Here is a 24,932-nt window from a genome sequence, read left to right as displayed (position 1 = left end):
TTGGGGTGGTTGCTAGACGAATAACGATACTAGAGACATAATCGATAGATGTCAGACAACTGTGCAATGTTACTAAAGCGGTGATCCTAGTAAATTTGGAATGTGGATTTCCCTGAATGGGAGGCATTATCACAGTCTCTAAAGCACTTGCAGTGGCCGCCTTCAATCTGTAGAAGCCGAGGAAGTATGTCGTATCAAAGGTGCCTGAAATAATCATGATTGGTTTTCGTGCACCATGACTCTTAACACATGGTCACGCTGTCACCATGGTAACATCCAGTACACCCACCACTATTGATTATGGAGAAGATGAGGCATTATTCTTCCGAAAACTTCAGATTTCGCTACTCAGAAAGATACTACGTGCCTATTGCAGTCTGAAGCATTAATGGTTTCATAATAAAGGAAGCTGATGCAATGGAATGTGTGTCACCATTCTAGTGCGTAATTGATGGTGCAGAACGTCAGCACTTCCTCTGGAGTACTGCAAGGTCGACTCAGTATGTACTCAAACATGGATGGCCAACATCATAAGGGGAAGATTTGTTTACAGTGACTGACGTAGTACTCGCTTGACGCTACATACCCTCTTCTGCCCAGTGATCCTAACACACATCGCTCTTGTAGCTGCATCTCTTGAAGCAGATGTCACATTTCGGAAAACTTGTTTTGCTCAGAAAAACCCTTCTGCTCCGTCAAGACTCCGTAACTCAAAATAGTTTCGGCTACTACATGAAATGGCTTGATATTCTCAGTCTCTTTCACTATCGATCTCTTTCTTTGTAATTAATTTACCATCTCTCTTTGAGTAATTCAAGTTATCGTGTTTGGTTTATCTTTTAGAAATTTGCGCTGCATCACTAATATCTTTCGAAGGTCTGGACCACCTCTTATTTGTGTCTTGTGAGGGATAGATTCCGTGAAATAATTCTGCCAAGCCTGATATGAGAGCTCTGCTCAACTTACACTTACATAGTTTCTTTGAAAAAAGTTCGGAAGTAATTGAGGTATCAAAGTCGATTTACCAGGTCCAAGTAACTTGATGCAGATAATTTTTTTCACTCCAGTTAATATTACTTGATTAAAGCACTGATACAAATCCCCGATTACTTAAGAGGTACTTCGTCCTGAAAAAATCCAAGTCCTGATTTGTAATGTAATCTATTATGAGCTGCCAGCTGTGTTTTAATCTGTGGTTGTATGGAATGATCTGACTGTAAACTAGTGATCTTAATTTTTGTGCTAGAAAAACAAGAGCAAAAATGGGAATTGAATATAATAATAATTCCTATTTCTTATTGTTGTTGCATATTCTGATGATTGTATCGTACCCCGTAAGTGCAATGGCCACACTGAGTTTAATTAAAGTGTGAGGATTTTTTGCCCTGAAAACAAGTAAAGCAATTTCTTTACCTTGATGCCACACAGTATGGCCTTATGGAGATGAATCCAGTGTTTAGGAGTGCCTCATGTAACTTTCTCACTCTCTTGTCTGATGCATCTGAAAATGACCTGGGAAGCTTGAAGTAAAAAAGAGAATTAAAACATTTGGATTTATCAAAGTTAATTATACATGAAGGAAGTTTAATTGCGTAGCAGAAAGTGTACTTATGTGCTACTGTCCGTTACGAAATGCAAACCTGACAGTGATCAGCATTGGGACGGGGTGCCTCTTTGGGAACAAGGGAAAGGATATTATAAGCTTGTCCATGATCCAACGTACTGAACCAGAGGGAATCTTTATTTGCACGGGACAAGAGAGAAAAACTGATGTGAATAACAGCCATTGAAACAAGAGAACCATCATTCAGTTTAACTTAAACTATGGTGGTCTAAAGACTTAGCTTACGACACACGTGGCAAACACTTCATCAATTCGGAAAGAATTTGGTGCAAAGAATTGGTACTGCTAACCAGTTCTAATCACGGACTAACGATAGCCGGCCGGAGTGGCCGTGCGGTTCTAGGCGCTACAGTCTGGAGCTGAGCGACCGCTACGGCTACGGTCGCAGCTTCGAATCCTGCCCCGGGCATGGATGTGTGTGATGTCCTTAGGTTAGTTAGGTTTAATTAGTTCTAAGTTCTAGGCGACTAATGACCTTAGAAGTTAAGTCGCATAGTGCTCAGAGCCATTTGAACCATTTGACTAACGATACGCAAGTGAGCAGTTACTTTTTTTCTCACAATCGCTGCTTCGTGGTACAGCTCTGCAGTGTGTCCGTACCGGTCCACAACATCTCCAACGCCTGCAGCTTGTAGCACATCTCACCTTCAACTGCCCTCAGTCACTCCTCCTCACCCGCGAGAGGGTGCACTTTTTGGAGAACCTCCCGGCCAATCACAGCTCTAACTTTGGGGCGCAATATGACGTCCCAGTCGGCTCAAGTCCAAAACGCGCCGTCTGTAGCCGTTGTTCGGGTATCGAAAGCTCTCGAAACTTCTACTGCGAGCTACCTGCAACTAATGGAAAGACACGTCCACGAATTAGCGGGGCAGATCGTTCCACCTACCTTCCCAAAGTCATGTACGCAAAGACAGAATGGGGCGGTGTCCTCTGCCACCATCTCTGTCCTTCGATTCCTTCCCTTGCTATAATCATGTGTATTCCACCGGTTTTGCCCTCCTTTTTTTTATGCTTGGAGAGAACAGAAAATTCTCATTAGCCAACAGCCAAAATAAGAGAATGCGTTTCATGCAAGACAGAGCGTTCATGAAATAGAAGCTGCCGATCATAAAGGGTAAGTCAGGACCAAATAAAGCACATGCTCCACACACCACTTCTTGTAGGCATTGGTCTGTGTAGAAAATGATAATGATGGCGTATGAAAATGATAAAATACCGCGTCTAGATGATAAGCTATACCCTAATGAGTGGTGTAGTCAGATAAACGCACATCTTTCACTGTTTTTATTACGAAATCTTTTGCTGTATACACTAATGGGCAAACAAAGTGAAGCACCGGGAAGGGAGGAGGGAAACGAAATGGAAATTCATAGCTGGAGAGGATGTGTGGGAAGTTCGAGTCCGCTTATCAGTATGACGCTCCCACCTCCCCCCTCTGGCCTAGACTCATGCGCTGATTCGGTTGGAACTGCTGTCATAAAGCCTCTGTATCCTCTCGTGAGGCAAGCTGGCCCACGACTGCTGTAGCTGGTACTTGATATCCTGGATACTGGCACTGAGACTGTCTTGACATCCAATCTAGTCCCACATACGTTTTGTCAGGGGCAGATCTGTGGATCTCGCTGCTCACTGGACTACAGCAGCATCATGTAGACAGTCCATAGAGGCAAGGGCCATGTGTGGACGAGCGTTGGCTTGTTGGAAAATGGTTCTACTGCCAGGACGCAGAATGTTCCTGACATACCGTTGAGGCGTCAGAGTTCCCTCAACCACTACCAGTCGTGTCATGTCTTCCCACACCATTACACCAGGAGTGAACCTCTCCAAAACGTTGGAAAAATGGGACCTCATCCTGGATCGCCGAGATAGTCTCCGACGATAGTCATCTGGGGTAGTTCAGAACCGCAATTCACTGATCAACACCATGTGACGCCATTCATCAGCAGTCCACGCTTCACTGTGACGATTCTACTCCAAACACAGCCGTTTATGTTGTGAAGCTAATGGCAGCGTACACTTTGGATGGGAAGTTCATAGAACATCTGATCGTAGTCTCCAACCAATGATGCAGGACGATACAGAATGTTGTACAGTGCCCATTACTTGTTCTCGGATGTCGGATGCAAACGTCAAGGGATCATGATGCTCTTGGTGGGTAATACCGTCTCTTGTGCTGTTCAGACGTGTTTAAGCAGAACCTTTACGACAAGTAATCCTGCCCTCACATTCCCTTGCAGTCCAAAATCAGACCACTGTCACATCCAAACGACTCACAAATCTGGATCTTACGCTATTCGACCAGCTGCCCAAATGGAGACCAACAATGAAGCGCCTTTCAAACTCTGTCAGGCGTAGATAGAACTGTCTCACACGAGTATGTGGCACCTTCCTATTCTTCATAGTGATCGTTCTCAATCTGATGATTTTCACATCAGTTGTATACCCTACCAGGACAGGTAACATCACTAAACGCGAGAAGCACCAATGGACCCTTGTGACCATTCTACCTGTCACAGTGAATTTGCAACTTAAATGATTCACGTGCCTGTCGATGGTGTGTACTAACACAAAATGACATTGACGTTCGATCACGTCTTCTCGGTGCTTCACTTTTTCGTCTGGCAGTGTAGACATGGTGTTGAAAAGGCCAAAACTGAAAAATATTACGACGTAGTCAACAAGAAATGTTTTTCGTTAGGCAGCCTGGTGTCAGAAATGCGTTTTGAGAGAGCACTAAGCATGACTAAGTACACAGAGATAAACAGTACCTTTTCCAACATCGTTGAACTTAATTTGATTTGCTGTACCTAATGTTGTAACGTCCTGTTGTTCGCACTGGACCAGCTCGGTGGGCCCTGGTGCATGTTGCAGAATCAGGATGGGCACCATCAACGCATACTTTCAGCAATCGGTGGATCAGCAAGGGAGGACCCCTAAATTGGCCTGCAACATCTACGGACCTTACCCCACATGCCTTCCTTCTCTGGGGCTGCACAAAAACCAAAATGTATTCTTGCGCTGCGGTTAGTGGTGGTCCTTTTGAACATTCATTATAACTCTAGTCTTAACAGTAAAGGACTGAAACACATTTAACATTGTGTCATTGTCAATCACAACCAGTAACCTCCTGGATACTCAGTACTCAGTATGCATCTTTAAGACCTTATTGCTTTACACAATATGTTTGTTGTCATCTCCATCATCAAATTTGTCCGTTTGGGTACTGAATTTTTGAACATCATGTATATGTGGTTTCCCAAGAAAACATTACAGGTGCTCTGCTATTCTTATTCTACACAAACGATTGGAGAGACGGTATGATCAGCCCTCTTAGATTGTTTGCAGATGATTCTGAGAGTTTACCGACTCATAAATTGTTCAGAAGACGAAGTAGATTTATAAAATAATTTAGACAAGACATCTGTATGATTCGATAAGTGGTAACTGGGCCCGAACAATGGTTCAAATGGCTCTAAGCACTATGAGACTTATTATCTGAGGTCATCAGTCCCCTAGACTTAGAACTACTTAAACCTAACTGATCTAAGGACATCACACACATCCATGCGCGTGGCAGGATTCGAACCTGCGACTGTAGCAGCAGCGCGGTTCCGGACTGAGGCGCCTAGAACCTCTCGGCCTGGACTGAACAATAAAAAGTGCGAGGTCTTCCACATGATCCCTAAGATCACGGTTACGCGACAAGTCACAAAAATTTAAATGTTATTGATTCAACTAAATACCAAGGGATCACATGGCATAGTCACACAGAAAATTTTGTGCAGAAATTCGAAAAATGACTGAGTTTTATTGGCAGAATATTTAGAAAGAGCAATAAATCTACGCTTATTCGCTCTCTTATGGATAGTATTGTGCGGTATGGAATCCTCTCCATAAGGGGCTGACGAAGGACGCTGAACAAGTTCAAAGAAGGGCAGCTCGTTTTTTATTTTCACAAACTAGAGGAGAGAGCCTAACGGATATGATAAGCGAGATGTGGTGACCATCATTAAAACAAAGGCGTTTTTTGTAGCGTCAAAATCTTTTCACAAAATTATAATTATCATTGTGGTGACCAGCATTAAAACAAAGGCGTTTTTTGTAGCGGCAAAATCTTTTCACAAAATTATAATTCTCAACTCGCTCCTTGGAATTTCAAAATACTTTATTAATTTCTACATAGTTAAAAGGAGTTATATGGCAAAATATCAGTTTGCACAGGAGGATATAGGTGCTCATTTTTCTTACGGGCTTTTGGAGAGCGGTACTGTAGAAAAATAGTCTAAATGAACCTCTGGTACACTCTCAAGTGCTAAATGTGCAGTAACCATAGATGTAGATATAGGTGAAGTACTATTGCGCCAGGCGTTTTGTTCTTTCAAATCAAACTCCAGCCGATTTTACCACGTTCACCTTTGTCGTATTTCTTTTCGCTGCCGTGATAAGATTTTAGCGTTAACTGAAAAGCTACTCTCCACAGACAAAGCGAAAATTTCTACCTCGATTACGTCCTCGCACTGTGTGAGCCACTAGTCCGCAGGCGACGTCGCCGGTGGCGCAGCAATCACGGCACATCAAAGGGACACAAATGTCCGCAATATGTGTGCACACGCTAGACGGTGTGCGCTAATGGAATAGTAACAGTCTGCCGTGACGCTAGCCCCACCCCCCTATCTAGTCCACTCTCCTAGCTGATAGCCTTGGTTTCGCTTACATGGTTCGCTCCTCAGCATCGCATTCCATGATCTCTGCGAAGTATAGGAAGTCTGTTGCGTCTACACCTTTCATTATTCTGAAGCATTTATTGTAAAGATATGAAAGGGTTGTTGGAAACGAGCACTGTATGCCAGGTATGTCTTTTAGCGATGGAGCGATGGACACCATTCGCTTTAATTCCCTTTATACTTGAGCTTTGAATCGTAAAATTGTCGATTATTTTGCGAGAATAAATGTTTGTTAGTAAGATCTCAAGGGAGTAAATCGCATCAAATATTGTCTCACATTCTATCTTACTTTTAATAATGTACTTGTAATGTTATCTTTACGTAAACATTGGAAAAAATAAAAATAATAAAAGAATTTATGATCTTACCCCTTTTTTTGTCTTTTTTGAAAGTAATATCACCTCCTCAACAGCGCGACAATAGCTGTGTAATCAAATAAATAAAATAAAATGACGTCACGGACTCTGGTGATACAAGAAAAAGAGGAATTAAAATGATGCTTTGCATATTGTGTTAACTAAAAAAACTACTCGGATGTATCCAAATAAGAGTGTAATCCTTTACGACATTTGTGCTAGAAGCGAACGATAGTGATTTGAAATAGCTGCATTTAATTTTCACCAAATGACAACAGCAAATAATTGTGTTTCAGAATGAGTTTCACATATATGGACAAAAGTACTCTGCGAAATCAATAGGTTAGAGGACTTTCAAAAGTTAATAACCTAGATCAGTCAACTACAATTGATATTTCGTTGAAAAATAAATTTGAATGTGGGGGTACCATATATCCGTATACTGGCATAACACGAGTGACCCAAAACAGGTCACAGGAAAAAACAGTAGACGATCTGCAGCTGGAAGCACCGTTTACAGTTATATGGAGTTAGTTTTGTCCAGAGTGCCGTTCTACTAACCAGAGCTCTACAAGAGAGATTTCCATGTTACAATTTTTGAACCAGAAATCATTGTGAGGATTCTCATTTTCACTGAGACACTTTTGAAATATCGTTTTGTATGTGTACGGCGCTTCTATCTGCTTTCAATAACGGAATGACAGTTTGTCTGAATTCTATGTAGACGCATTAATTATCAGCTATAAAGTGCGGCTGAACTTTGATATATGAAAGATATTGCAGCTGTGACCAAAATTACCCAATCTACTTCTACATACACTGAAGAGTCACACAAACTGGCACACGTGCCTGACATCCCGTAGGGCCCCCGCGAGGATGCAGAAATGGACCAACACGACGTGGCATGGACCCGACCAATGTCTGAAATAGTGCTGGAGGGAACTGACACCATGAATTCTGCAGTGCTGCCCATAAATCCCTAACGGTACCAGAGGGTGGATTCTCTTCTGAACAACACGTTGCAAGGCATCCTGGATATACTCAACTATGTTCCTGTCTGGGGAGTTTGGTGGCCAACAAAAGTGTTAAACTCTGTTCCTGGAGTCGCTCTGCAGCAATTCTGGACGTGTGGGGAGTCGAATTGTCGTGCTGGAATCGCCCAAGTCCGTCGGTGTGCACCTTGGACATGAATCGATGCAGATGATAAGACAGGATGCTTACGTACGTGTCACATGTCAGAGTAGTATCTAGACGTATCAGGAATCCTATATCACTCAAATTGCATACGCCCCAAACCATTACAGAGCCTCGACCAGCTTGAACAGTCCCCTGCTGACATGCAGGGTCCACGGATTCATGAGGTTGTCTCCATACCTTTACACGTCCGTCCCCTCGATAAATTTAAACGAGACTCGTCCGACCAGGCAACATGTTTCCAGTCATGTCGGTGTTAACGGGCCCAGGCGAGGCGTAAAGCTTTGCGTCGTGCAGTCATCAAGGGTACAAGAGAGGGCCTTCGGCTCCGAAAGCACGTATCGATGATGTTTCATAGAATGGTTCGCACGCTGACACTTGTTGATGGCCCAACATTGAAATCTGCACCAATTTGTTGAACGGTTATACTTCTGTCACGTTAAACGATTCACTTCAGTCGTAGTAGGTTCCGTTCTTGCAGGATCTTTTTCCGGCCGCAGCGATGTCACAGATATGATGTTTTCCCAGATTCCTTAGATTCTTGGTATTGTCGTACGGGAAAATCCCCACTTCATCGCTACCTCGGAGATGCTATGTCCCATCGCTCGTGCGCCGACTATAACACCACATTCAAACCCTCTTAGATCTTGATAACCTGCCATAGTAGCAACAGTAACCGATCTAACAACTGCGCGATATACTTCTTGTCTTACATACGCGTTGCCGACCGCATCGCCGTATTCTGCCTGTTAACATATCTCTGTATTTGAATACGCATGCCTCTACCAGTTTCTTTGGCGCTTCAGTGAACATCCTTCTGAATCTGCTTACTGTATTCATCTCATTGTCTTCCTTTACGATTTTTGCCCCCACGCTTCCGTCCAGTACTAAATTGGTGATTCCTTGATGCCTCAGAATGTGTCCTACCAATCGATCCCATCTTCTAGCCAGATTGTACAACAAATTTCACTTCTCCCCATTTCCGTTACGTACCTCCTCATTAGTTGTGTCGTCTACTCATCTAATCTTCAGCATTCTTCTGTAGCACCACATTTCAGAAGCTTCTATTCTCTTTTTGTCTAAACGATTTATTGTCCACTTTTCACTTCCATACATGACTACACTCCATACAAATACTTTCAGAAAGGACTTCCTGATACCTAAATCTATATTCGATCTCAACAAATTTCTCCTCTTCAAAAACACTTTTCTTGCCATCGCCAGTCTACATTTTATATCCTCTCTGCTTCGGCCATCATGTTATTTTGCTGCCCAAATGGCAAACTTACACTACTTCTATAAGTGTTTTATTTCATAATCTAGTTCCATCAACATTACCTGATTTAATTCGACCACATTCCATTACGCTCATTTTTCTTCTGCTGATGTTCATCTTATATCCTGCTTTCAAGACACTGTCCATTCCATTAAACTGCTCTTCCAAATCCTTTGTCGTCTCTGACAGAATTACAGAGTCTTCGACAAACCAAAGTTTATATTTCTTGTCCCTGGACTTAAATTCCTACTTCAACTTTTTTTTCCTCCACTGCTTGCTCAATATACAGACCGAATGACATCGAAGATAGGCAAGAGCCCTGTTCCACTCCCTTCTCAACCACTGCTTCCCTTTCGTACCCCTCGACTCTTATAACGGCTGCCTAGTGTCTGTGCAAATTGTAAATAGCCTTTCGACACCTTTAGTATTTGAAAGAGAGTATTCCAGTCAACATTGTCAAAAGCTTTCTCTAAGTATACAAATGCTATAAACGTAGATTTGCCTTTCCTTCTATGAGAATCCGTAGGGTCAGTATTGTCTCGCGTGTTCCCCCATTTCTCCGGAATCCAGACTAATCTTCCCCGAGGTGGCTTCTATCAGTTTTTCTATTCTTCTGTAAAGAACTCATGTTAGTATTTTACAACCGTGACTTATTAAACCGATAGTTCGGTGATTTTCACGCCTGTCAGCTTCTCCTTTCTTTGAAATAAGAATTGTTATATTATTCTATAAGTCTAAGAGTATTTGGAATGTCTCATGTATCTTGCTCACCAGATGGTAGAATTTTGTCGTGGCTGGATCTCCCAAGCCTATCAGTAGCTGTAATGCAATGTTGTCTTCTCCCGGGGCTTTGTTTCGGCTTTGTCAAATTCTTCCCGCAGTATCAAATCTCCCTTCTCGTCTTCATTTACGTCCATTTTCATAATACTGCCCCCAAGTGAATATCCCTCGTATTGAGTCTCTATATACTCCTTCCACCTTTCTGCTTATCTTTCTTTGCTTAGCTCTGCTTTTCTATTTGAGCTCTTGATTTTCACACAGGCGGTTCTCTTTTCTCCAAAGGTCTCTTTAATTTTCCTGTAGGCAGCATCTTTCTTACCCCTAGTAATATATGTTTCTATATCCTTACATTTGTCCTCCAGCCATTCCTGCTTAGCCCTTTTTCACGTACTGTGACCTCATTTTTTAGGCGTTTGCACTCCGTTTCGCCTGCTTCACTTTTTGCAATTTTTATATTTCCTCATTTCATAGATTAAATTCAATATTTCTTGTGTTACCCAAGGATTTCTAGCAGCCCTCGTCTTTTTACCTACTTCAGCCTCTGCTGCCTTCACTGTTTCATCTCTCAAAGCAAACTACTGTATTTTTCCCCAGTTTCTGTCATCGTTCCCTAATGCTCCTTCTGAAACTCTTTACATCTGGTTCTCTCAATTTATTCCGGTCCCATCTCCTCGAATTCCTTACGTTTGCAGTTTCTCGAGTTTTAATCTGCAGTTCATAGTGAATAAATTGTGGTCTGGCATGTGCTACTGGGAATCTCTTACAATTTAAAAATTTATTCCAAAATCTCTGTCTTACCATTATATAATCAGTCTGAACTCCCCCTCCCCGTTTCACCACGTCTCTTCCACGTATACAAACTTCTTTTATGATTCTTAAACCAAGTGTTAGCTATGACTGAATTATGCTCTGGGGGACTATTTTATCTCCGAAATATTTTACGCAAGAGGATGCCATCACTATTTAACTGAACAGTAGAGCTGAATGCCTTCTGGAAAAATTACGGCCGTAGTTCCCCTTGCTTTCAGCCGTTCGCAGTACCGGCACAGCAAGGCCGTTTTGATTGATGTTACAACGCCAGATCAGTCAATCGTCCAGACCGTTAACCAATGTACTTAACAGTAAGATATGAAGTCCCCATACTCTTCGTTCAGTTCCATTGAAAACTGTTACAATTGACAACGGAATAAGGCGCGATTTCAGAAATTTTACTATTCGTATCATTGATTTGTTCACGTGCTCCATTCCTGAAAATTTAGCACATAATGTTTCTTGATGTATAGAAAAATGTATCCTGTCGATTGTTATAAGTTTTTGCTCATTCATTCTCAACTAAATCCTTAAATTCTTTCTGCATGGCATTGTGATGTCGTTTCACAGCAAATAAGCAGTACCAGTCGCTTATGCAAAATGACAATTCTCCTCCTACTCTTCTGTCATTCGTATACATTTTAAAGAATTCGATAGATCACTAGATTTTCTCTTTTTGTGAAAACAACCACGCGACCTGTGAACGTCCTTGACACCACGAACGAACAAATAGCGAAGAGTGAACAGTGCTTACATCATGATCGAGCTGGACACAGAGTATTGCGCCAACCAACAAATGCCATACCGCAATGCTTAATGAGACGTCGCACTGTTCCACATACTTCCAAGAAGGACCGCGCAAAAGCTGTGTGACAGGCAGGGCCTTGGCCCACACGCGACCCACACATACTACGCGCGTGAAGTTTGGCATGCTGTGGTCTTAGACCATTGGGGCATTCAACGTCTTGCATCATATGACGGGAGACAGAGTAGTGACTCGACCGACCGCGCTATACGCCTCCACTCAGCTACTATTCATTTCTAAGTTTTTTGGGCTACTGAAAGCCAAATGTCTATTTCGTGTAGTTCATTCCGCAACCCTCTCTCGGAAATAGGTTGAGGTGGACCTGAATTAACTCACAGCTTCGACTATTTTCGGGTCTGGAACCAACTGATGTTGACAGGGCGTGTCATCATTATCTGGCCCCTCTCGGTTACGAACTTTTTAGACCGCTGGTCTCACGCAATGTTATATGGCTGCGAGGATCATACACTGTGTACACTTTGGACAGTCCGCATTGATTCCCCAACAAACAGGACACTTCATTCAAGATGTGGTCACGCAACGCCCAAACACAATAGCTCCATTCTGCCATTGAGTCACGTCTCCATGTTGACTTAACTTTCTGCTCTGATTCCACTCAACTGACTGGCCCATATAAACCGGTTGACTACCATGACTTACGCCAGTGATGGAGAGTCAAGTGACTGACCCACACCAGTTTACACATCTTACAATGCTCCAAAGGACTAATGATTAGTAGTTGGACAATCTTTTTTTTTTTTACATCTGACCTACATAAAAGGATAGTGTCATTGCTTTTGCTTCCTTCCCGCGTTCAGAACCAGCATTATTTTGTATTTACTGACTTGTATACCCCTGTCAGATTACATCTTCAGCATGTTACTTAAGCGGAGCAGGCAGCATATAGTTTACAGCATAGACACACATGCTTTTGCGTGACGGTTTAAAAATAATACACAAGAGTATGTAAATAAAATATACCCCTAAACATTTTTCACAAATGGAAGTGGAAAGTATGTTATTCTGATATGTCACCGGAAAATGGTAAGGTTACTGACGTTCTTTCAATTACAATTAGTATGAATCTTTGATTTGTTCCACAGATTTCTGAGCATTGGCCGAAGGATAGATCAGGCCGATTTATCGTAAATGTTCCTTCGTTCAATCGTCCAAGTGTGGCATCAATTTTAACTTCTAATGCTATTTCCATTTTCAGTTTATACAGTTCTTCATACGCTCTTACTATGATGTCTTAGAACAGGCAAGTCTGGTGCCAGCAGCCGCGGTAATTCCAGCTCCAATAGCGTATATTAAAGTTGTTGCGGTTAAAAAGCTCGTAGTTGGATTTGTGTCCCACGCTGTTGGTTCACCGCCCGTCGGTGTTTAACTGGCATGTATCGTGGGACGTCCTGCCGGTGGGGCGAGCCGAAGGGGTGCTTTAGAACAGTATTCCGCAACCGGTGTACCACGGTGAAGGGTGTGTGCGAACATTTATAAAGTAAGAGATTCCTCTATTTGACATACCGCTAATTTTTATGTTTTTTAAGAAATTAAATGTGATATGTATCTTCTTCGATTTTAATTAAGGAATTTGTCTATTCTTTAATTATTTAATACATGCTGATAACTGTCAGATTTTCGTAGAAATTAAACGTAATTTTTTTAGATAATATTGTTGTTATAATTTGACATTTTTCTCTGTTACCGCGAATGGAGTACCGTGTTTTACAAGTGAACATAATACCGGTCACAAATACCTGAAGGATTGCTGGTGAATGCTTTTCGCCCTCCATCATCTTTCGGAAATTTCATGAGAGAAACTGTATCCATTCATATAGAAAGTATGCAAACCCTGGACGCACCTGACTTTCCCGTTCGAGCTGCCTTCTGCCAATGGATCTTTACACAATATGTGAATGATCAACAGTTCCTCGCGTAAGTGTTATTTACAGCCGGCCGGAGTGGCCGTGCGGTTCTAGGCGCTACAGTCTGGAACCGGGCGACTGCTACGGTCGCAGGTTCGAATTCTGCCTCGGGCATGGATGTGTGTGATGTCCTTAGTTTAGTTGCGTTCAATTAGTTCTATGTTCTAGGCGACTGATGACCTGAGAAGTTAAGTCGCCTAGTGCTCAGAGCCATTTGTACCATTTTTGTTATTTACAAGCGAAGAATGCTTTAGCCGAAATGGTGTTATGATCATCCACAACACACACGATTCGGCTTATGACACTAACGGTGCCTTCGAGATTGGAACATCAGTGGAGATTTCCTTTCAAAGTTTGGACAGGTGTTATTGGTGATAGGGTCACATTTCCTGTCTGGTTGACTTACAGGTCCTGTGTATCATTTACTGCCACACAAGCTAATCTGATATTTGCGTGATGTTCCTTATGGTGGAAGGCTACATATGTGGTATATGCTCAGGGGTGCACCGGAAGCAGCTGCCGCTTTGGGGTTGAGTCGGACTCACCTGAACTGCCAGAATTCCTCGCTGTTGGGGTCCAGCCGCGTGTGGTTGGTGGAGTACACGTTGCCTCGAGCGTTGCCCAGCCACACGTCATAGCCAGCGTCTGCCAGCACGAAAGCTGCAACACCAGAGAAGCGCAGTGTAGCACCACTCCATCTCATGGAGGAAGAGCACTTACTCAGACGGCACGAAAAAAGAGGAAAGCACTTAACTGCTGGTTGAGTGACTCCTGTCGAAACAGAGCGCTGACCTAATTGGATAAGTATGGTGATGGAAATGGAAATGAGCGTTTGGCGTCATTGGCCGGGAGGCCCCTTACTGGGCACGTCCGGCCACCTTGGTACAGATCTTAATACATTCGACGCCACATTGGGCGATCTGCGCGCCGTCTGGGGATGAAATGATAATGAAGACAACACAACACCCACTCCCTGAGGAAATCCCCGATCCAGTCGGGAATCAAAAATGGTTCAAATGGCTCTGATCACTATGGGACTTAACATCTGTGGTCATCAGTCCCCTAGAACTTAGAACTACTTAAACCTAACTAACCTAAGGACATCACACACGTTCATGCCCGAGGCAGGATTCGAACCTGCGACCGTAGCGGTCACGCGGTTCCAAACTGAAGCGCCTAGAACCGCTCGGACACACCGGCCGGCAGCCGGGCATCGAACCCGGGCCCGTAGGACAGCAATCCGTCACGCTGACCATTCAGCTATCGGGGCGGACAGTAAGGTGATGATTATTATTATGATTTTATGCCGCTGAACAATAGACTCGACTGCACCTTCACATAAAAGAGAGACTAATGTCGTTAAAATCGATTGAAAGTACAAAATTCTCTAAAACCAAACAAGAAGAACGCACGAAAACATCGAATAGAAGTTAAAATACAATACTGACTCAAAGAAAATCAAAATAATAATTCGAAGCACAGATAAAAACAAAGGAGCATAATTTTTGATAAATACTCCATATTCTGAGCTCAATCGGAGTATCTTGAGCTAGATGATCTACTCCAACCAAGCGCCATTGATTTCGAAAACATCGGTCATGGGAAACCCAATGCGCGCTCTTCTCGCATGGTATCCTCAAAACTATGGATCTAAGTACCCATGTAGATACAGTGTCTCCCCAAAATTTTTGGAGGCAGTACCGCGCCAACATTTATTAATGAAAGTATGATTATACTGAGATGATAAAAGTCACGGGATAGCTATATGCACACAAAGTGTGCTCTGAAATTCCCGTTACAAACTCCTAGGACCTATAGACAGGAGTGATTACAGAATATTTTGGATAGCAACCCATGTCCGGAAACGTACTCTTTACCTTCCACGAAGGTTTCAATCAGATGCTTAACTCGTCCACTTCTGCTTGAGGAATTGAATTGGGCAAGACACTGTGCAATTTTTAGGTAACCGTTGGAAAGGAAACATGACGAAAGATCCATTTATCACTTAAACACCTTTGTTTGTATTAACACTGAAACATTACGTGTTTACATTATTCCAGACCTTCAGAGAATCCAGATGTACAAAATAGTACTGATGCAACGTAGACGTTAAATGACATCAGGTGACCGTCTGGGGCGTAGTACACTTCACCCTTTGTATCCTATTGCATACCACGATAAGCAGGTGAGACTTTTTTCTATCCGTCAGCAGAAGTGGGCGCGTTACACATCTGTACTGAACCATCGTAGAACGGGAACGGTAAGTTTCCAGACATGGCTTCCTATTCAAAGTATTATATACTCACTCACGTGTACAAGTTCTATAAGTTTGTAACGAGGCTTTATGGACACCCTGTAAACAGACGGCGACAGTATCGCTTAGAAAGTATAAAAGGGCAGTGCATTGGCGGAGATGTCAATTGTACTTAGATAAAAAATGTAAATGTCGTGTGACGGGGGCCTCACATCGGGTAGGCCGTTCGCCCGGTACAAGTCTTACGACTTGACGCCACTTCGGCGACCTGTACGTCGATGGGGATGAAATGATGATGATTAGGAGAACACAACACCCAGTCCCTCAGCGGAGAAAATCTCCAACCCAGCCGGGAATCGAACCCGGGCCCTTAGGATTGACATTCTATCGCGCTAACCACTTTTATTTATTTGTTGTTCTCCTTTTGTTCGTTGCATTTGCTCGGTGCAGATGTCCCATGACACACGTTCAAGTTCAGTGGTGAGGCGTTGAGTCAGTTTTTAATTAGAGAGGGTAGCTAAATCCTCTGACCGAATACGCTGAACTACCGCGCCGGCTACCACTGAGCCACCAGGGCGGACTGTACTTAGGTGATTCATTTGAAATGGTTTCCGACGTTACTGTGGTCTTACGACAGGAATTAACTGACTTTGAACGCGGAATGGTACTTGGAGCTAGACGCAACGGACATTCCATTCCGGAAATCGTTGGGGAATTCAGTATTTCGAGAGTAACAGTGTCAAGAGTGAGCCGAGAATACCAAATTTCAGGTATCGCCACTCACCACGGACAACGCAGTGGCCGACGGCCTTAACGACCGAGAGCTGCGGCGTTAGCGAAGAGTTGTCGGTGCTGTCAGACAAGCAACATTGCGTGAAATAACCGCAGAAATCAATGTTGTACGTACGACGAACATATCCGTTAGGATAGTGCGGCGAAATGTGGCGTTAACGAGCTATGGTAGCAGACGACCGACGTGAATGCCTTCGCTAACAACACTGCAGCGCCTCTCCTGGGCTCGTGTCCATATCGGTTGGGCGCTAGACGATAGGAGAAACATTGGCTTGGTCAGACGAGTCCCGATTTCGATTGGGAAGACCTGATAATAAGATTTAAGAGTGGCGCAGATCCCAGAAGCCGTGCACCCAAGTTATCACAAGACACTGTGCAAGATGGTGGTGACTCCATAATGATGTGGGCTGTCCTGTAGTCCAACTGGACCGATCACTGGCTGGAAATGGTTACGTTGGGATAATTGTCGACCATTTTCCGTCATTTTCGGAAATCATGTTCTCAGACAGGGATGGTATTTTTATGGATGACAATGTCCCTTGTCAATGGGCCACAGTTGTTCACGATTGGTCTGAAGAAGTTTATGGAAAGTTCGATCGAATGACATGGTCTCCCAGATCATCAGGCATCAATCCAATCCAACATTTACGGGATATAATCGAGAGGTCAGTTCGTGCACAAAATCCTGCACCGGCAACACTTTTGCAGTTAATGACTGCTATAGAGGCAATATTTCGGTAGGTGACTTCAAGCGACTTGTTGAATCCATGCCACCTCGAATTGCTGCACTACTCTGGGCAAAAGGAGGTCCGACACGATGTTAGGAAGCATCCCACGACTTCTGTCACTTCAGTGTATATGCTGCATTAAATAAACTTTGTGTCGGGATTGAGTTTTTCTTGCTAGAGAGGACGTAGCGTGGTATCTCGGATGAAGAGTCATCCAGAGATGTAAACGTAATCTCAAGGCGAGCCGTGTGGAGGTATATTGGGACAATTTCCGTTCATGTTTTATGTTAGGGACATTGTAGACAACATTAACAGTAATATCAGACTTTTACAGTTTATAAAGCTCTCTGTAATGAAGTACTTATCTAAAAAAGGCTGCAAAAATATAGTTAGACCTCGATAATATTTTAACGTGGTTCGACGATTGGTAACTTGCTTTAGACGGTCATAAATATTAAGTTGTGCGCCCCACAAAACGAAGAAACATAATATTCTGCATCTAATCAATAAGTCAGACCGCGCGGGATGAGCCGAGCGGTCGGGGACGCTTCTGTCATGGACTGTGCGGCTGATCCCTGCGGAGGTTCGAGTGCTCCCTCGGGTATGGGTGTGTGTTTGTCCTTAGGATAATATAGGTTAAGAAATGTGTAAGCTTAGGGACTGATGACCTTAACAGTTAAGTCCCACAAGATTTCACACACACACACAGTAAGTCATATTTGGAATTAGTCAACGCATACAAATATCTTGGTGGAACTAAATCGCCGCGCAGGATTAGCCGAGCGGTCTGAGGCGCTGCAATCATGGACTGTGCGGCTGGTCCCGGCGGAGGTTCGAGTCCTCCCTCGGGCATGGGTGTGTGTGTTTGTCCTTACGATAATTTAGGTTAAGTAGTGTGTCAGTTTAGGGACTGATGACCTTAGCAGTTAAGTCCCATAAGATTTCACACACATTTGAAATTTTTTGGAACAAAATCAAATGGCTCTGAGCACTATGGGACTTAACTTCTGAGGTCATCAGTCCCCTAGAACTTAGAACTACTTAAACCTAACTTACCTAAGGACATCACACACATCCATGCCCGAGGCAGGATTCAAAGCTGCGACTGTAGCGGTTGCGCGGTTCCAGACTGTAGCGCCTAGAACCGCTCGGCCACCCTGGCCGTCTTGGTGGAACAGTTTGCGTGGATATAAAATGGCATGATCACTGAAGCTCCGTCGTACATAAGTAGTTGGCAAATTTCGGTTCATTGGCAAGATACTGGGAAGATAAAGCCAGTTTACAAAGAAAACTGCTTCCAACACACTTATAACATCGTTCAAATGTGTGCTGCATATACAAAACAGGACTAGCAGACGACAGGCCTACTGAAAGTATTCAAAGAAGGACAGCACGAATGTCACGGGCTTGTCTGATTCATGGGAGAGTTTCCCGGAGATGTTGAAGACACTAAGTAGACAGAGAATCATTGGCGTGTTTAGATTGTGCCGAAAATTTCTCCCCACCACTCGATATAGAGATCAAGTTTAGGGCAGGAGAGAATTGTGCAAAACGGAAAAGGGACAAAAGGGTATAGCCTCCACCAGACCATGATTGGAGTGTTTCTAATATACCGCCCCTCCTCTTTTTCCCCCTTTCTGGCGACGTCGACGGACACAGAGTCGTAAGCCATGGTATGATTCGCTATGTTTAAAAGCTAACGAGCTCTTATCCCCTCCCTTTGGATGGAGAGTAGCATTCGTGAGAGAGTGGTGGCGGCAAACGACAAAAGAAGGCATAGTATAAGACGAGAATGAAAATATTACGACTGGACGGAGGAGAGTACGAAGGGCGTTCTATAAGTAATGCAACACATTTTTCCCTCTGCCAGTTTTGGTCGAAAAAATGGAGAGTTTGTTGTAGGACATCGTCGAATATTCACACTTCAGCCCTTATAGTTTCATGAAGTTCCGATGGGTGGTAGCGCTATACGTAGCCTTGAAAATGGCGTCTGTAGGATGCGTTCCAAGCAGAGAGCTGCCATTGAGTTTCTTTTGACAGAAAATGGAACATCGCAGATATTCATAGGCACATGAAGAATGTCTAAAGAGACTTGATACTGAACAAAACTACGGAGAGCCTTTGGGCGAGGTGTCTGTTAGCAACGCAACAAGGTCGCGGAGACCTGTCCGATCTCCTATGTGCCAGTTGGCTGCACACATCTGTAACTCCTCTAATGTTGGAACGTGCGGACACTCTCATTAGAGGTTATCGATGGGTCACGATCAACAACTTCGTTGCAAAACTGGACGTCTCTGCTTACACACTCTGCTTACACACTCGGCCACCACTCGTCGAAGGTGAATGCCGATTGTGCCGACTGTGGTCTTCGCCGCTTACCAGAAGACAATACAGAGCAATTCTGTTCAGAGTATTTCACGTGTTACGACGGAAGGTGTGAATATCATAACGACACTGCAAACCAGCGAACTGAAACGGCACGTGAGCATACTCTTCTAAAAATATAATGAAGATATTCCAAGAGCAAGATTCTCAAAGAGAGAGAGAGAGAGAGAGAGAGAGAGAGAGATGATGATGATGATGATGATGATGATGATGAAGATGATGAAAAAAAGAAATCTACAAACTAGCCGATGTGTAGAGATAGTTCAAAGTTATTTTTTTTTTTCAATTGTGACATTCAGTACGTTGCTAAAAGTCTTGTATCTATAATGGGCAGTCAAATCGTCCTAACAAACTTCCGTTGGCCACATCTGCAGTTATAAAGGGCAGTCAAATGAAAACGGCACAGATAGAAAAAGTAAGTAAACTGCTCAATTTTCCAAAGTAATCACCGTACCCGTTGTTTATACCATTGTGAGAAAAGACGGTCAATGTCTTCATGGACGGTTGTCTATGGAATCATAATTGTATCCAGGGGTGCACCTCTTCGACTGAAGCAAACAAACGGCCGTCGTTTTTTCATGAAGGCATTGACCGTCAGTGGGACAAATATATTAACAGTTAGGGCGACCGATTTTGAAGTAATAAACAGTTTACTTACTTTCATTAGACTGCTCCTTATAAAATTAGAAGGCATGAAGTACGCTGTAGCCTTCAATGCAAGAAAAATGACGAAGTATTTATTAAGGGGAGGTTAATTTCAAATAGGAACGAAACAGCGTTTTAGCTGGTAATACCTCGTACGTTAATGGTATGCATGTTGCATGTTTGCAATATAAAAGTGACATAGGAATCACGTTCGTAAGTCGAAGTGAGCAAAAAAAAAAAAAAAAAGCACTGCGTCTTCAGCTACAAGTGGCCCATCGGGACCATCCGACCGCCGTAGGATGCGGGCACAAGGTGCGTGTGGTCAGCACACCACTCTCCCGGTCGTTATGATGGTTTTCTTTGACCGGAGCCGCTACTATTAAAGGTTATTCGAAAATAAAGTGGAAAATTTTCCGACATACAATATGGATAAATAAATATCTAAAGTAAAAAAAAATAGTGATAAGGACACTGAAGGCGAAATGGATATTTTATACACTTAAAACAGCGAAACGACTGTTATTTGAGCTTAAAAACGTGTGTTAATAATTACGTTTATTTTACTCAACATCCATACATTATTGTATTGATTTTCATTAAGGTTTCTTTACTTAATTTTCTATGCCTTATTGTATGTCCTTTAGTTCTATTTCACTGTGCAGAAATACAATTACCACACGTGTCTTCGACCTGTACGAACACGCAAACACATTGGATTTCGCAGGTTGTATACGAATCAAACATTCGGTTTATCCACAGCGATACAAATTATAAGTGTGGAACTGCGTTAAGATGAAGTTATGTAAGTAAAATTCTGAATCAATTTAGTGCGTAGCACAAATGAAAATTTCGCGTATTTACTCGAGTCATTTCCGCTTGTAGAGATCCAGACATGAAAACCGAAATTAGTCTCACTTACAGAGGTTTATTTGGGGGGGGGGGGGAGGGAGAGGGAGAAGGGATGGAAACCATTGTGCCTTTCTTTTCATATCCTTCATAAAGTGTACTTAGTTATGTAGTTCGTACTTCTCCAGATTCGACTGTGGTCTTCGTATATATTTTTCTACATAACCATTTTTCATATCTTTTAAGAAACTGACAGATCCCCCCCCCCCCCCCCCCCCTCCGCGCCTTTGCATTAACTCTGCTTCCTTTGATTGCAGCCAGCCATTGACAGCGGCTTCAGGCTCTTCGCCGGAGTCAAAGCGATGACAGCCAAGTCAGCTTTTGATGAATATGAAGATGGAGACACAACTTTGAGCCCAGTGTGTGCCATAGGGTGCATGTTCAGAAACTATAATTTGAACTGCCGCAAGAGTTTGTGATTCTGGTCAGAGTGACGTGTAGCGTTGTTGTGCAAAAAGTAAAGTACCGCTAGCCAAGCGGCCGTCACATTCACTTTTAACAGCTCATCTCATATTTCGTAACGTCCCCAGTGGCCTTCAGAACCGTATTTCGTACCATGTCCTACATAAAAAATTCAATTAGCGTCCCTAAAGGCACTAGCCAACCGTCATGGCTTGCAAAGTTTGCAGAGCTTTTATTGGTTTGCTTGGTGTGGCAGTATGTAGCCACACCGTTGAATGTTGTTTTGTCTACCTATTAGCACAATCAGACAGCTCATCGCAAGTAAAGATTCGTCTAACATGCCTTTCCACCACACCGAAAAAAGAAAAGGCTCAGTAACCGGTCCCACGTCGACGTTTACGGTTCTCTAAAAGAGGTTCTGCAATTCAAAGATAACGAACTTGGTACACCTTACATTTTCGTCACGATGTCTTGTGAAACAGGGAAATCTACGGACAGTTATCAAACAGTAAAGACATCGAGAAGTGCCGCTTTTCACGATTTTTTTTCGGCAGCTTTTTACATCACTTTAGTCGTCAGTATAGATGTTTCTTCCTTCAGTCTAAAACGAAGCAAACCATTATGGACAACGTTTTCGTCACATTCTTTCCTTACACATTACGATTAGCCGATAACTGCTAACGTATTTGAGACTTATTTTGTAACTAATAACCGAAATACAGGATGAATTTTACATTTCCTAGTATTTTCACTCACAACGATTGTTTTGGATTCCACTACATCTACATACACACAAATACTCGCAAACAACTGTACCAACATTATCTGTTTTCTTTTCTGCTCTGTTCGGGTATAGAGCGAGGGAGGACTGACTGACTATACCTGTACACACGCCATAATCCCTCCCTTATCTCACTCTCACGATTCCTACGCGGGACATACACAGAGGTGGTATATACAGGGTGTTATAAAAAGGTAAGGCTCAACTTTCAGGAAACATTCCTCACACATAAAGAAAGAAAATATGTTAAGTGGGCATATGTCCGGAAACGCCTACTTTCCATGTCAGAGCTCATTTAATTACTTCTCTTCAAACCACATTAAACATGGAATGGAAACACACAGCAACAGAACGTACCATCGTGACTTCAAACACTTTGTTACAGGAGATGTTCAAAATGTCCTCCGTTAGCGAGGATACATGCATCCACCCTCCGTCGCATGGAATCCCTGATGCGCTGATGCAGCCCTGGAGAATGGCGTATTGTATCACAGCCGTCCACAATACGAGCACGAAGAGTCTCCACATTCCGTACCGGGGTGGCGTAGACAAGAGCTTTCAAATGCCCACATAAATGAAAGCCAAGAGGGTTGAGGTCAGGAGAGCGTGGAGGCCATGGAATTGGTCCGCCTCTACCAATCCATCGGTCACCGAATCTGTTGTTAAGAAGCGTACGAACACTCCGACTGAAATGTGCAGGAGCTCCATCGTGCATGAACCACATGTTGTATCGTACTTGTAAAGGCACATGCTCTAGCGGCACAGGTAGAGTATTACGTATGAAATCATGATATCGTGCTCCGTTGAGCGTAAGTGGACGAAACTAAATTGAGCTCTAACATGGAAATTAAGCGTTTCCGGACACATGTCCACATAACATCTTTTCTTTCTTTGTGTGTGAGGAATGTTTCCTGAAAGTTTGGCCGTACCTTTTTGTAACACCCTGTATAGAGGTCCGGCGTAGTGCAGCAACTCGCCGTCGCATGGACTCAACAAGCCGTTGTAAGTCCTCTGCAGAAATAATGAGCCACGCTGCGTCTGCAGCGGTCCATAACTGTGAAAGTGTTGCCGCAGCAGGATTTTGTGCGCGAATGACCTCTCGGTTATCTCCCATAAATGATCAATTTGATTCATGGCGGGCGATCTGGGTAGTTAAGTGAAGGCCGTGGGCCACTGGGTTTTCCGTGATGAGAGGTAATTCCTGAAATTTGTTATCCACAGGACACACTTGACACTGTGGATGACGGAATACTGAATTCCCTAATGATTTCCGAAATGCAGTGTCCCAGGCGTCAGGCACCAAGTAATGCTTGGCATTCAAAATCTGTTAATTGCCTTCGAGCGGCCATAATCAGGTCGGAAAAGTTTTCGCATGGATCACCTGAGTACAATCTACAGCTCCAGCAACGCACCGCCCTTTTATATCTTTTGTGGACGGTACTACCGCCACCTTCTTTATGTGCCATACCGTCATCGCATGATTTCCGTCACCCCAGTGCGCGTTGGTGGCAGCATAACGGTAGCACTATCTTATTCGAGTACACCTCTCAATTTACCCAACAGAGATTCGCGACACCTCTCTTGCAAGGGTTCCCATTTAAAGCCACCGAACATTTCTCTTGCATTCTCGTTTAGGCTACAGTGCTACACCTACTTAGCAGCGCATCTCTCAGCTCCTTCGATGTCTCTTGTCAAGCCTACTCGAGAATAACTTCCAACACCGGAACAATACAGGGTGCTTACAAATGAATATCGAGATTTTAACGCTTTATAATATTTATTACATTAAACTGAGAGTTATAAATCATATGTCAAATGAAAGAGCAACTCAAACAGTTGTGTTTGGCACCAGTGCGCATGCGGAGTGCCCAATATTTCCTCCCCAATCCGCTAGACAGCGGTAGTAGCGAAGACGCCGACTAGTGAACAAAAGCGTTTTGCAGTTTGCAAAGAGCGAATCTGTAGTTACTGTGCAAAGTGCGTTCGGTTGTAATCCTTCAAGCGATAATAACATTCGTAGATAGTATCATCAGTTTGAAGATACCGGTTGTCTTTGTAAAGGGAAGAGCACAGGACGACCAAGAGTTAGTGAAGAGGCTGTTGAGCAACTGAGAGAGTCGTTCACTCATAGCCCAAAGAAATCATTCTGGAAGGCTAGTCGTGAATTACAAGTTCCCATGTTGACTGTTTGGAAAGTTTTAAGAAAACGCGTACAACTACGTCCTTAACGATTACGGTTATAACAGGCGCTAAAGCCGGCAGACCATGGATTAGTGCCAACTTCGCAAACGAAACGTTTTTTAAGGTGTCAGGCAAATCCAACAAGTCGGCCGCGGTGGTCTCGCGGTTCTAGGCGCGCAGTCCGGAACCGTGCGACTGCTACGGTCGCAGGTTCGAATCCTGCCTCGGGCATGGATGTGTGTGATGTCCTTAGGTTAGTTAGGTTTAAGTAGTTCTAAGTTCTAGGGGACTGATGACCTAAGCAGTTGAGTCCCATAGTGCTCAGAGCCATTTGAACCATTTTGCACCAAATCCAACACCTTCC

General features: G+C 43.4%; 1 protein-coding gene across 2 annotated transcripts in view; it reads right to left on the bottom strand.

Moving 5' to 3' along the window:
- Window positions 1–24,932, bottom strand: part of LOC126282056 (lipase 3-like) — a 196,908-nt gene that overhangs the window by 81,178 nt on the left and 90,798 nt on the right. For both annotated transcript variants that reach the window (XM_049981493.1, XM_049981494.1), the window contains one exon: window positions 14,040–14,154. In XM_049981493.1, the coding sequence (XP_049837450.1) occupies window positions 14,040–14,154 (115 nt within the window). The remainder of the gene's footprint in view (window positions 1–14,039; window positions 14,155–24,932) is intronic.

Source organism: Schistocerca gregaria, chromosome 7 (assembly GCF_023897955.1).
Source record: "Schistocerca gregaria isolate iqSchGreg1 chromosome 7, iqSchGreg1.2, whole genome shotgun sequence".
In the NCBI taxonomy this organism is placed as follows: domain Eukaryota; kingdom Metazoa; phylum Arthropoda; class Insecta; order Orthoptera; family Acrididae; genus Schistocerca; species Schistocerca gregaria.
This window is presented reverse-complemented; position numbering and strand designations above follow the sequence as displayed.